Source organism: Terrapene carolina, unplaced genomic scaffold (assembly GCF_002925995.2).
Source record: "Terrapene carolina triunguis isolate 2854851 unplaced genomic scaffold, T_m_triunguis-2.0 Scaffold58, whole genome shotgun sequence".
In the NCBI taxonomy this organism is placed as follows: domain Eukaryota; kingdom Metazoa; phylum Chordata; order Testudines; family Emydidae; genus Terrapene; species Terrapene triunguis.
Window position 1 is genome coordinate 17,007,627 of NW_020664409.1, and position 14,135 is coordinate 17,021,761.

Genomic DNA, 14,135 nt, shown 5'->3' on the forward strand with positions numbered 1-14,135 from the left:
CTGCTTCTGGCTCCTGCTTCACCCCTGCCTTTTCTCCTGCTTTCACATGTTCCTCCTCCCTGCTTGATCCTTACCCTCAGTTTCGTTCCACAACCTGGATGCCTGCTCCAACCACTAGACCTGACTCTTGCTCTATTAGGCCAGACCGCCTACAACCTGGTCCATAACACAATTTACACCTAGTTATGATACTTACAATCAATGAAGAGGCTCATTAGAGAATCATTGAGTTTGCATGATGAATATAGCTTTGTTCTTCTCAAAAGGAAGAATGGAAGCCAGATACTGGATTTTCCAAAATACTGCACACCACGTCTGAATTGCAAACTGACAGCTATAATAGACTAAATTCAGATTTTTCCCCAAAACTAATAAGTTTCTATTTTTTAATGGGAAGAACAAGTAATAACTGGGAGCAAAAGAAATCTGCTTGTTTTACAGATTTTTTTTTAGGTCTATAAAATCTAAATTCTCTGTTCTTTTAGATAAAATTTTGATTTTTACCAATCCATTTGTGACGATAAGCTTTCATATCACTTGTTGGCCAACTTCAATATATTTCGCTCAGATAAACATCCAAAATTTTGTATGCTTACATGAGCCTTCAGGCAAACTTTGAATTTTTAATGACTGCTCAAAAGTTCAGTTCTCTCCCTTCCTGCCATCATAAACCTACTACTAGTAAGCAGGAACCTTCATGGAGAAACTAGAAGAGACTTTTTTTCTGGAGAGGACAACTCTTCAGGGAAGGCTCCATGGCTCTCTTCCATCTTCCTCACACCAATAGTAGGACATCTTCAGTTAGGGAGAGTCTTCATTCCTCCCCAGGAAAACTATTAAAAGTAGAGCTAATTGAAAAAAACCAAAAATTGTCATAAGGAACGCTTTTTTTAATTAAAATTTGAAATTTGGAAAATTTCACCCAGTTCTAATATAAGGTCTGGGCAAGGAGCAGCAGAAGGTAGTATCAGGCTTGATGGCAGTATCCAGCAACTTCCCTGTTGGAAACTGGTGCTACCAAAGTGCTTCCTGGTTATTTATATGAACCATACCTATGGTGGGGAATCTTTCAGAACAACACTAAATGAGATACTTTTGCTGGTTTTCTAAAAATGACAGCATAATTCACTGACAACTATTAAGAATGGTTGTCATGCAAGCTACAATAAGGACAATCAAAATCTTATGCTTAATGGTGTCATAATGTGATCAACTGCACCAATAAGGAATGGATTTTCCCTCCGTGTACAGCACTGTATATTCAATGATATGCAAATATGAGTTTTAACATCTTTCAAGGGATCAGGTCTGCCACTAGCTACTGAAGAGGAAGCATGTTGGTCTGAATGGACGAATGGTCAAATCTTAAATTACCATGTAACTAAAAAGCCACAGAGTGCTATGTAGCAGCATCAGAAACTTAATGCCAGATCTGAGTTTTCATCCAAAGAAGAAGGGAATGGGTGGAGGTTTCAGTTTCTTTAGGTGAATTAGAAAAGGTTTTGGATGAAGCGCTTCACTCATCTCTGCTTTTAGATCCAAAATAGAAATACCCACGTCAAGTCATTGACATTTAATTATAAAATAGTAAGGGATAATTTTTCTAACCATACATGGGATTTTAATTGGATGACTCCTTTTGTATTTTTATTTTGTTTTACCAATACTCCATTCATCATTGTGGAAGTTTCTCTCTTAGGGTTAATCATGCTCTCTAAGAAATAGCATATATTCTTGCATATTTTAGGATGTCGCCTACTGCAAATGTGTAATAGTAGCTCATTTTCCAAAATGCATAGACTCATACCGTGTGCGAAGAGTAGAACTGAGATGCTCCTGTTTTTAACCTAGGATAAGCTATGGTTTTTATAAAAGCGTTTTGAAGTATATATTTCATCATTATTTAATAAAACTCAGAGATACTTAGACTGCAAGTAGATAGCAATGTAAATTTATTTATAGGATGTTTATTAAGAGGCTCTCAAGTTGAAATCATGATATGGTCTTTCAGTTCAACTGAAGATGATTTGAAACCCATAGACGCAGCTAGCCATCTCAAATATGCCAGGGCATACAATTTTTAATTTCCTGAGGGACACATTTCTTGTAGAGACTGGCAGCTTTCTTTGTCTTTTATTAACATCCTATTGAGATCTCTATATCTAAGTCCACCAGTGATGATAGTGATTGTAATAGCTCAAATGTAATGGCATCTCTACCTCAGAGACTATGGGCATACTGCCAGCAAAGGGCAATGCATCGACCAGTTGTGTACAAATTTCAAGTCAAAATTTACTCCCAGTTATCTCAGAGTGATATCCCAGTATTTTCCAACTCTTCCAAGACGAAATAACAGAGTTTTCCCAGAGATCTCTGTGCAGTAATTTTGGATAAATGTTGATTTCTAATGGTAACTACTGTACTCATCCCTATCACAAACATTCCCATTATAGCATTCTGACTAGTACTTTAAAACATGTCAAAATATTTAAAATCTAAGAACAACTTATATTTACAATCTTACAAAAGATTCTTGAAAACACTGGCCCAGATTCTGCAAAACACTTGCACATGAGGAACTTCATGCCTGTTAACAATCCAATTGAACTCAATGGGATTACTCATGTATATCAAGATACTTCTTAAAAAAATACTTTTTTAAACTTCACCTTGTAGACTAGATAATTATATGATAACCACAACTAGTTATGTTCTTTAATTAGTATACTACTATAAAAAATATACTGGATAGATTAAATAGACAGAGTTCTAGTGAACAATGAAATCATAGTTACCATGTTCTACAAGATGTATAAAATAAATACTCTATAGCAATTACCCTCATTATGTAAAAATGTCTGGAGGACAGTTAAATGTACCTCTTCAGATTAAGCATTTCTAAACCTGAGCCATGCTTCATAATTAAAAAGTCGCTTAAGATGATGAATGTCCTAGTGGCTTTTAGTTCATTTTTGGGGGGGGGGCAGGGAGAGTGCGTACACACACACACACACACACACACACACAGGTGAGCTCAGAGATACATTTTTCAGTGAAATCCTTCTTTGGCCCAGTTTTGCAGCACGATAATGTCACTGCTGGCTTGTCACTGACTTAACACAAATTAGAACTCAGCACCATCATTGCTGGTCTTTTCCCTCACCACCAGACCACATTGTCTACAACATATAATAAAAGGTGTAACTAAAGATTTATCCTGCCAATAAGATATAGTTATAGTTATAGGTCCCATGAAGATTACTGATACTGAACTACCAAATATGTACTGGCCTTGAACTTGGTAGATAACATACCAGTTTTGAAGCACATTCAAGTTGACAATAAATCAGTATCACAGTTCCAATAAAATTTAAAAAAAAAAACAGAGGAATTTTTGTACAAAAATGTTCTCCTTCTGATTTAGCTATTCTCTGGTAATGGACCATAATGGTCTAGGCAGTACTTTTTGTTGAAATACATAAGCATTTCACTATAATTCTCTTTACTATAAGCCTATTTGATTTTAACTGCATTACATTTTGTGATAATTTCTCTTTTTAAACATGTTTTCCCTTTCAAATAAGATCCACATAAAAATGTTTTAAGAACAACCTTACTCATTATGCATTATGCTTGCTTTCCTGATTTGCATGAGCACATGCTGAGCACTGCCTCCAAAACACCTTCATTTTGTGTATCATGTTGAAGATTAATACTTGTGGAGGATGTAAAGTAGCAGAGAATAAGCTACCGAAGTCCAGCATCACTGCATGGATTACAAAAGGTTTTCCTTTTCTCAGAACTGCCACAGTACTTGTCATCAAAAATACTTTGTTAAGAAGTTTGTTAAAAGAACAACTAACTTCTCAGTGTTTACAGTATTTTAGCATTTTTTTCAATGTACCCTTTTGAACTTATTTCAATTTTCTGTTTTTGATGATAGTCATGCTGACAACTTTTTTTGGTCCATCGAACTCTGTAGTACAATTACATGAATTTATTTTTAATAAATTACCATCTTTGCATATATCAGTCAAACCATGAAGACTAAACACTTGCAAACAAAATGCATTATTAATTTAATTGTCACAGCCTATTTAGCTAACTTCTATTAGTATTTGCTAAAATAGGCAATGTATCAGAGGCCAAAATCTAATTCAAAACATAAAGAATAAACTGATTATATTGTCCTAGAGAAATTAAAATATAGCAAGCTTGCAAAATTATAGTCAAGGCATTAATGTTTTAAATAGGTAAGAAAACTACGTAACTTAATTTAGAGAACAGTTATGCCCAAAGTGATGGTTCAACATGCTGATGAAGAGTTTCTTTGGTTCCTAAAGCCATTAAAAGCCATCACACTCCTTCAGAAAGTGAGGGGAAATGTGGAAAGAGAAAGAGTGGTGTTTGGGCATTTACTGTACTAGATTATACTGCTTTAATCTTACCCATCACCAGCAAGGGACTGCTACTAGGAAATTATATAGCTGTTATAGTCCTGCCACTACTACTTGATGTTGCTGTACATTAAGAGGACATGCCAGATAAAACAGTATTATGAATAAGAAATATTCAAAGACAAAATAAGGGATTTTAAAAGAGAGAATAAGTCACTCAAAAATCACTAGTTTATGCTGGCCGGGGGAGGGGTAATAGCTGCAACACAGTATGCTACCAGATGGGACACTGGGGTTAGTGTCCTGAGCTTGGTTCTTTGCTCCCAGGGCAGCAAGGGCTTGGAGTGCTGTGAAAGCAGCTTGCTAAAGCCTGTGACAGGTGGGAACACATCATGTCACTCTCTTGCAACCCTACACTGGCTGATGGTTCAAAAAGCCTTTGAGGAATGTGGGAGAAGATGGGGGGAAACAGGAGCATGTAGGAGGGCTCCAGAAAAAAAATAACACTATTTTAGATTAAAGCATCCATTGTTTAAAGAATTCATTTGAGATGGTGAACACTAAAAATGTGCCTCTCAGGATCAGATAGTGTATTTGGAGATCTGATGTGTGCATATTTTATTGTACACATATTCACAAGGGTAATACAAGTTATTTCAATGCAGTATTTCTGATGAATAGGCAGTAAATACCCCTTTGTAGAAGGATATATTTGAATAGAGTGCTTCTCGTGACAACATAAACCACAAGAGCAAAATATTTTTCAGAATTCCACTGTGCCACCAAAAAAGATAACAAATATAAACTAACAGTTTTCATTTAACAATTTATACCAGTTATATCTGATTTGATGTAAATGTAATAATTTTTCTTCCATGCCTTATGCTATAGTCCAGAAAAAAATGGAAATCTGAATAATTTTGATGTAATAATGCTATAACTAAAATTCTGCTTGAACAAAGCGTAAGAGAAAACTTTGCAAAAAGGCTTAAACACCAAAAGGGATAAAGTGTTAAAAATACACACTACCCATATATACAACATATGAGCATGCCAGAGGATGATCGGTTAGTTTAATACTCTATATTAAGGTCATTTGAAAAGTAACGTATGGTAAATTCATAGGGAAAAGGGCCTGATCTACTTCCATTTCTAGTGTCATTAATGGGAGCTGAATAAGGCCAAAGGAAAGTATTTTGATTGTACCATGGAATTTTTACTACCATACTGAAGCCACCATTTACTTTCCCTCTTCTGAAGAGGAACTCCTCTATCTGTATCTGAAGTTTTGAATGCTTTTCGGTTTAAAACACTTCTTTGATCATGAACAGGGTGCATAGGTAATGCTTGAAGAAGTAGCATGGCTCACAATCCTGTGACACTTACAAAAATAACTAATATTCTAATAAGAAAAAAAAGATTTTAGAGTTTAAAAATACAATAGAAGTAAATCAAAATGGCAGCTGCCAGGACAATAATTAGGACTTTGATAGTTCTATAATTAAAGTATGTCAAGCTATGAATTCTGTAACAAAAAAACATGATACTTAGGGCATCCTTAAAACATAAAATATCCTGGTGTTAGTTACCCATTTTCCCATGATTTTTCCAAAATTTGGATCTATATATGTCCAGTATAATGGAGTATGCTCTTTATTAAAGGTTTTTAAATATTAGCTAAATGGTATTACATACCTGAAAACAATTTTTGTAAAATAAATATTTGACATTCTTCATAATTTATTGTAAAAAAACGGAATAGTTAAAATATTGTTTGCCATGATACTTTTCTTTTTTAAATAAAAAGCCCCTAAAATATTAATTTTATATTGTTTATTATGGCAAAGATACAACTTTTCCATTTCTTGCCATGATAAAACATTTTACCTATTCCGGGATTCTGATCTCACTGCACTTTTACAGTGATGAATACTGTATGTAAGGAACATCCACACTGGTGAATACTAAACATTATTTAACTGGATGATTTCAGTAAATGTTTTGTTTTGGCAGTTTGTTTGGCAGTTAAATTTCAATTTGCCTAAAAAGTCATTAACTCTATGTAGTGGGATTAGCTATGATGCAAATGAGGAGCAAAATCTGATATTTGATGACCTAGTAAACATAGTACTGTTTCAGTGATAAGATATTTTTAAAATATGAAGCATTCTAGGTACATTTTAAAAGAGAAAAATACATTTTTATAAACAAAACTTGTAAAAACTTATAAAAAACTTGAGTAAATGAACAAACGTATAGAAATTAGAGATGGGCCAAAACCTAACACCAAATTCCTCTGGCCCTACCCTCAAAATTTTGAGAAGGTTGGGGGATTTTTGTCTCCAGATCCCACACTTATCTCTGTGGTTGTGATTCCAGTGAATCAACAAAACCTAACGGGGCCTATTTTTTGGTTTGAAAATGTAAAATATTTTATAAACTTATAAGCACCAAATCCAAAAACAAAAATGGGTTGTGTGTAATTTTGGTTTTGTCTTTGGGAAGCCAAGACACAACTACTGAAGTTTTGCCCAATATGACTGCCTGGGCCATACTCTAATAAAAACAAAATTAGATCTAGCGCTCATTGGAGTCTATGGGAATGTTTCCATTGACTTCAGTGAGCATTCGATAAGACCCATGGAGTCCCCAGTCAGCAAATCATTTAAGTATGTCTTAATTCCCACTGAAGTCAGTGAGATTTAAGCACACGTTGAAAATTAAGCACTGCTTAAGTGCTTCACTGAATAAGGACCAGCCAGCCCCAAACCTATATTCCATATGCACACAACTCCAGCGGGAATTTTGGGTGGGCTAGGAATGCAGGATCATGCCTATATATTATATAAAATAAATGTATGTATATGGTATATTAATAGACTCCAAATCAGAGTAGTTAATACATCTTAAAAGATTTTTGCAGTATACATAAACACATTTGTGTAAACTAGCAAAATAGTGTACTTTACCTTTCTTTTGGTGTTCCAACTCCATGCTTGCCCAGTAAGTGAGTATTTAAGTGTTTTTTCATCACAAAGGCCACCCTAAAAATAAAAAAAGATTAATTTTAATTGGCTTTTACCAAAATATTTGTAAAAATGGGTGGGGTTATTTTTTTAAACACATACTTAAGCATATTTTATTGAAGATGAAATCTAATCAGTTAACTGTTAGATCAAGATATCATAACCTACTTTTAAATTTGAAAGTCTATACCGTAATAACATAAATTTACAGATCTACATCAAATCTGGGGTTTTCTTACACAGATATACGATAAAACAATCATAAAAACAAATCACTTGTCAACATATGAAATAATTTTGTTCTTGATTCCCTCTGCAGTTTAAAAACACTTTATGTAATATACTGAAAAACAAATGTATTTTTTACCTATATAACATTCTCTAACCTTCTATTTATTTAACCTTAAAACCTGCAACCCTTCTTTTTGTGAGTAGTCCCATTGACTTCAGTAAGAATGCTGCATGAATAAGGAGAGCGGGATCAGGCCTTTAATCATTACTTGTGTTTGGTCAACCTTCAAAATATTAATTATTTAAGGAGCTACATAGTGAAAAAAATAATAGCATTTGTAGTGCTAGGATTTCTTTTTGTGGCTATGGGGAGATAATGTTTGTGATTACATTGTGCACAGGAATTTTTCCCAAGTGGCACCAAGACATCATCATCAACAACAACAACAAATGTATTACCCGACATTATGCCTTATACCAAACACAAAGCAGTTCAATTACAGTAATTTAATTTTGGTGACATACATAATGAAAAAGATAGGAGCCTATTGAGTAACGTTCTTCCGGTGATAACACCATTAACATCAATTCAAGGATATCATGTGACTACTTCAAACAATTTAGATATCAGACTGAAGCTTCAAACTAAAATGGTTCTCTTGATAAGCAAAAATTTTACTGCTGTAACTTTCAGTGTGAAAAAGGGCTTGCAAACATTTTTGTTAATTATGTATTACAGCTGTCCTTCATAAAGTTAATTACTAATAGCTGAAAGGCAATAGAATCTATTTGCATATGTACATGAAAGGCATGACATATGCAAAAATATGATTTTAATTAGCATTCTATGATATGAAGGGCTACAAATCAAACTGGCATGTTATAAGATTTTTAACATTAAACGCTGAATTCATCTGGACATGTTTGCACTAATGGACAATGCAAGGACTGTAAAACACTGTAGCATTATGGCATATATGAGCCACAAAAGCCAAGAAAGAGTACTTTTCCTTTACAAATATGTTAATGTATCTTCTCCATGTCTGATCTACTTTGGGCACTTTCACATTATTACAGAGAATCTCGTTTTTGTGAAGCCTTCAGGGTGTAAGAATATAATTCTGTCTTTTTAAAATGATAGTGACTTCATTATTTTTATAAGAAGACATTAAAAATACCAGGGACTCTCTTTTTTTTTTCATATGGGATTAATAAGTATGGACACCACAATCTTTAGAAACCTGAATAATCTATCACACTATCATGATTATTACTATGCAAATGTCATCAGAATTATTGTACATAAGGAAAATAATTGTACTGACATAAAATTCTGTGTTCCAACAGTACAAGACATTCCAAATTTACTACTGTTGTTTTTGGGCAGAAAGCAGAGTCATTTCGACATTGCTGTAAGTATATCTAACACATTTTAAATTAATAATATTCTTATTTTTAATCAGAAACCTCCATCCTCTCTCAATTTTCTAGAAGAAAAATAAAAGATACTAATGTTTGAGAGCTACACAATAATCAAAGTTGGGGGGAGCACAGTTTGTTATTTACATGGCAAAGTGTCATTATAGTATACTGAATGTAAAAATCTCAATCTCTTATGCAATATTTCCCTAGGAAACTTTTTCATCAGAATCTGGGCACTTGCGAGTTCCAAATGAAAAACAAAAATGTACTACTTTGCCCATTTCTGTAATGGAAATAGAGAAAAAGCTGCATGTGAAAATCAAACAGGCAAGGAAGAAGGGGAAAAAGGCCTTATTTCTAATGCTATACAATAACTGATCTCATGTGAACAGCTGAATATCTGCAATGCTCCAGGTCTGAGTAACCATTTTGCTGCTTTTCCATAGCCCAGACAAAATGGTAAAACAAAGATGAAAACTGCCACTGTAAGTGTTTCAGGAACTGCCATCAGGTTCCCCTTCAAATGTAATGCTAAAGGGCTGGATACTGAAAAGCTCAGTGCTTTCTGAGACATGTTGAGTGCTTCATGGGGAGCTAAGGGCATTCACCATACCTCAGGTAGTGTTCAACGGTTTGCAGGATCAGGCCTTAAATGATAATGTTGCCATTTTTAAAATGAATTAAATACATGAACAATAATTTTACACAACATAATAAATACAAAGACACTTACTTAAGGCAAAACATTATTTTTTCTAGAACTCAGCCTCTACGGCAAGATGACAATTCTGGGCTTCAGAAGTACAACAGCTATAGATTTTTGGGAAGACCCTAGGCTAAGGGGGAGGGGAGAGGGATAGCTCAGTAGTTTGCGCATTAGCCTACTAAACCCAGGGTTGTGAGTTCAATCCTAGAGAGGGCCACTTAGGGATCTAGGGCAAAACAATTAATACTCAGTCCTGCTAGTGAAGGCAGGGGGCTGGACTCAATGACCTTTCAGGGTCCCTTCCAGTTCTATGAGATAGGTATATCTCCATATATTAAGTCCACTCTTATGAGAGGCAGTGTCACCAAAGCTCCAGCAATGTTACCAACTCTTGCAATGTTATTAATAGTCATGATATTTGGTAGTTTTCTCTAAATCCCAGCTTCTGGAACCATGTGATGACTTGAAAAACCTTAGCTTTCACTTAAAAAAAAAAAAAAAAAGGGTGAATTTCTAGCCCTCATGGTTGAGGAGAGATTTTTGAAAATGTGAAACAGTCTAAAAATCAGAAGTCCAATAAAAAAAGCAGATTTATTGCTTTTTAAAATCTCACAACTTTGGGGGGCCTGCCCCATGATTTTTGAAGGATTTGGTTTGGCAATACTGCTAATGGTACCTGGGCCTACCAGTCAGCTGCTTGAGCAGAACCAACTCCTTTAAAGAGCAGCTGCATGGACCACTGGACTCAAGGAAAGGAAGCTCACCAGTCCAAGAGTGATCATGATCTGATGGACTAAGCAAGAAATTAAGAGTAAGGGACTAATCACAGTGCTCACAAAACACTTTCTGTGGCATCTGTCTGGTCATGTGGAATTGGTGGCAAAACATTCCACAGACCATTCTCCCCCCGCCCCACAAAAAAAGTTCATTAGAAGGAATGAATTAAAGATGGCATGCAAGCTAGTCTGGCAGGCCTTCACATATGATCTCATAGGAGCTATGCACTCTACTGGTAGTGATAGCACTATAGACCAGGCATGAATAATTTCCATTGCAAGTTAACACAAATATTATATATTTTTTAAAAACTCTCTTTAATAAAAGACTTGTGTGACACCGAGGGAGTGAAGTGAATTAAAGATTGACACAGATCATTTATACATGAAAGCTTAGATAGTTACAATTAATGCATAAATAGAAAGTATTAAAGTGTCAGGAAAGGAGTCGTGATCTATTATTCTACTTAAGGTATAAGTTAAATTTTAAAAAGTTATATCAATGACATAATTTGATTTCTTAAGTATTATATATGTTGTAAAAAAGTTAGGAAATGTACTGCCACTTTACTTATCTTTTTATGATCAATGAAATATTGCTTTTGTTTTGATAAGACCAGAAGTGGATGGGATTTTTATACAATAGTTAGGCAATAGACTTGGCACCTTTCTAACTGCTGGTAGCTGGACCGCTGAGGCCCCACCCCTGCTCCACCTCTTCCCTCAAAGCCCAACCCCCTTCTCTGCCTCTTCCCCAGACCCCGCCCCTTTCTCTGCCTCTTCCCACAAGGCACCCCCATGCTCCACCTCTTGCCCCCAAGTTCCCTCCCTCACTGTTCGCTCCTCCTCCCCTCCCCAGTCACTTGCTGGATTATCTCCACCTACCTCCCCCTGCCCATCTGGGCTCACTCTGTTCCAGGGCTGGGGCAGGACCTGCTGCAGCCCGACAAAGAGCCTGCATGCAGGTAGGAGGCGGCTCTGGCTGAGCAGGGACCGACATGAGTTAATGACCTGATTCCTCCCCTTGCCCCACAGTAAATGGACTTTTGGTGTCCGGTCAGTACATCACAACTGGACTTTCTGGTCAAAAACTGGGCACCTGGCAACCCTAAATGGCACAGAAGCCAAAACCCGGACTGTCCAAGTAAAAACCCAGATGGGTGGCAGTCCTACTAGGCAAGCTAATTTCATGTTTAATAATATTGTTACAAAAAATAAGATACTATGGATTTAAGTGTGGAAGTTAAAAACTACCGGGGGGGGGGGAAGGGCTTAATTTATTTTTTTTATTTATTTATTACATAGAGTTCTCTTACATGAGAGCATAGAGCTGTGACATAAGAGTCTGTTAAGAAGATGTCCTCTGGCACTTTGCCTCCTCCACCCTTGGATGTGGAGACCAGTTAGATGGTCATATGTTGGGTGGAAGGAGCCAGGGCCTGACCCTGAGAACACTAGTTCCAAAACTTTCACAGTGGTTTTCAAGCTAGCTGCTGTGACAACTACTAAATGGAATTCAAATAGTCAAGTTTTACAAGGAAGATCATAACCCACAAGTATCTGACTCTGTTTAATAAAACGTGTTTCTATACATATAAATTTGTGCATGCAATTAGCTGCTGTGTGCACCAGAATAGAGTTTTGCACATATAAATCACTGCATGATCAAATTTTACAGATCTAATTTTGGTGAATCTTTGATTCTGAGTGCTTAATTCACTAAACTATGCAGAACACTGCTGCCAAAGGTCACAAATCTTGCCTCTATGGCAGGATGGCCTATTCAGTAGGTCAATTTAAGACAACACAGTACAGAAATTTGTAAAACTGATTAGGAGGCAAAGGTTTTATACAAATAAGCTGTCTTTTTCCATGCAGCACAAGTCTAAAATCCTGGGAATTTCATGGCTGTTTGCTGACTTTGAAGGGTCCAGGCTGGATTGCCAACAACTCTCTTACAGGACTGTACACAAGGAACTCAATTTAAAAGTGAAATATCTGGCAGGGTTGAGTTTGTTGTGGAAGATATCCACTGATCTGAAAGGCTGCAGGCCTCCCGTGACAGAATGTCAGGTTCTAGATCCTTAGATGGAAAAGCCGGGCTTTTCTGCTGACTCACCTAGCAGCTGGGTCTTTATAACAGGATAGTTTGGCCCTTATGGGTATCTCTACATTGCATCGGGGACCAAGCCTCCCAGCCCTGGTCCACAGACTTATGCCAGCAGGGCTTGTAAGTAGCTGTGTAGACTTTGCTTTGACATTCAGTTGGGCCTGGAGCTGAGGTTCTCAAGCCTTGGGGCAGAGGGAGAGGCAGGAGACCCCAATATCTTAAGAGATCAAATGCGCACTGTCACCTACCCCCAATGCCCCTTAAAAAAAACAGTATGGCGACTCAATAAGACTAACTCTGGAAACTGTCAATGCTGTGCCTTATTTAGCCAGAGAGGATGCTATTAATTAACAAGTACTCACATTTCTCCCTCCCACCCTCTCCTCATCTCCCAGCAGCACTCCCACTCTTGGGACTGACTCTGTGACAGAGACCAGAAAATTCTGAATGGGAGTACAGGCCCTTACAACTCTACAATAGAGCTATCCCTTCACTGGAGACTTATTATTATTGAATTAGGTCCAAAAAAGCAGAATTTTAGGAAACAGATTTTAAATGGATACATAATAATCAGCAAACTACAACCTTATCTTCTAGAAATCTCCCCTCCTATTTTTTCTATTTTCTTTGTAAAGGTTCCTTGAATGAAGCTGGGTGCACGTGGGGAACAAGTTGAAAAGGAAAATTCTCGAAATATGGCAACATTGGAGCAATACTTCTCTGTATATCTCATGCCCTGGGTACACCTATGTGGCATATCTGTCACTGATCCTGGCCCCGTTTGAACATAATTATGGACACAGGATTGTCAATGTGCTGTTCAATGACCTACATCAATCTACAGAATAATTTACTGTCTGTATCAGACAGATCATTATGGATGAGTTGCACACTATCAATCAATCAGCTCTGTTGTTCCTGCATATTCCTGTGTCTCTCATCCAAAAGAGAGAGAACTGTCTCTCAACATGTTTCAGTTGCTGACTTTCTATCACCAATCTGTGTTGCTCAAGATGTAAAAGAATTATTAGTTGCATGGCCATAAAGTGGTGGTGATAGGCAGGATTGTCTCCTTCCACCTCTTCTGGTATAGAGTCTTAAGCAGAGAAAAGGAGAGTGGAAAGCAAACATATCTCAATTGCTATGCATCAGCTGGTCTGTGAGTAAGAATTCCCTGAATGGTTTGCCCATTCAGCAACTGGTGATGGGAAGATATACAGAATCCAAATCCAGATAGTGATACCACTATCAAAGAAGAGAGCTACGCGGAATAAGCGGGAGCTTCTATACAAGGTAAAGGTTGGATACAAGGTAAAGGTGGCTAGCTAACTGGAACAGGGCTCCATTGTTCCTGGTACATAGAGACCAGTACTGAGGAAGCACATACTGCACCTCCTAAAAGGAGGTAGAAAGCTGCTTGAGATAGCTAAGAGCCCACGTCCCTTTTGAAATTGGGCTTAGCACCTA

The 14,135-nt window shown here is 36.7% G+C and overlaps 1 protein-coding gene across 1 annotated transcript in view; it reads right to left on the minus strand.

Annotated features, from left to right (window-relative positions):
* Positions 1 to 14,135, minus strand: part of ZNF407 (zinc finger protein 407) — a 442,750-nt gene that overhangs the window by 274,723 nt on the left and 153,892 nt on the right. The window contains exon 4 of the mRNA XM_024212187.2: positions 7,367 to 7,441. Within this exon, the coding sequence (XP_024067955.1) occupies positions 7,367 to 7,441 (75 nt within the window). The remainder of the gene's footprint in view (positions 1 to 7,366; positions 7,442 to 14,135) is intronic.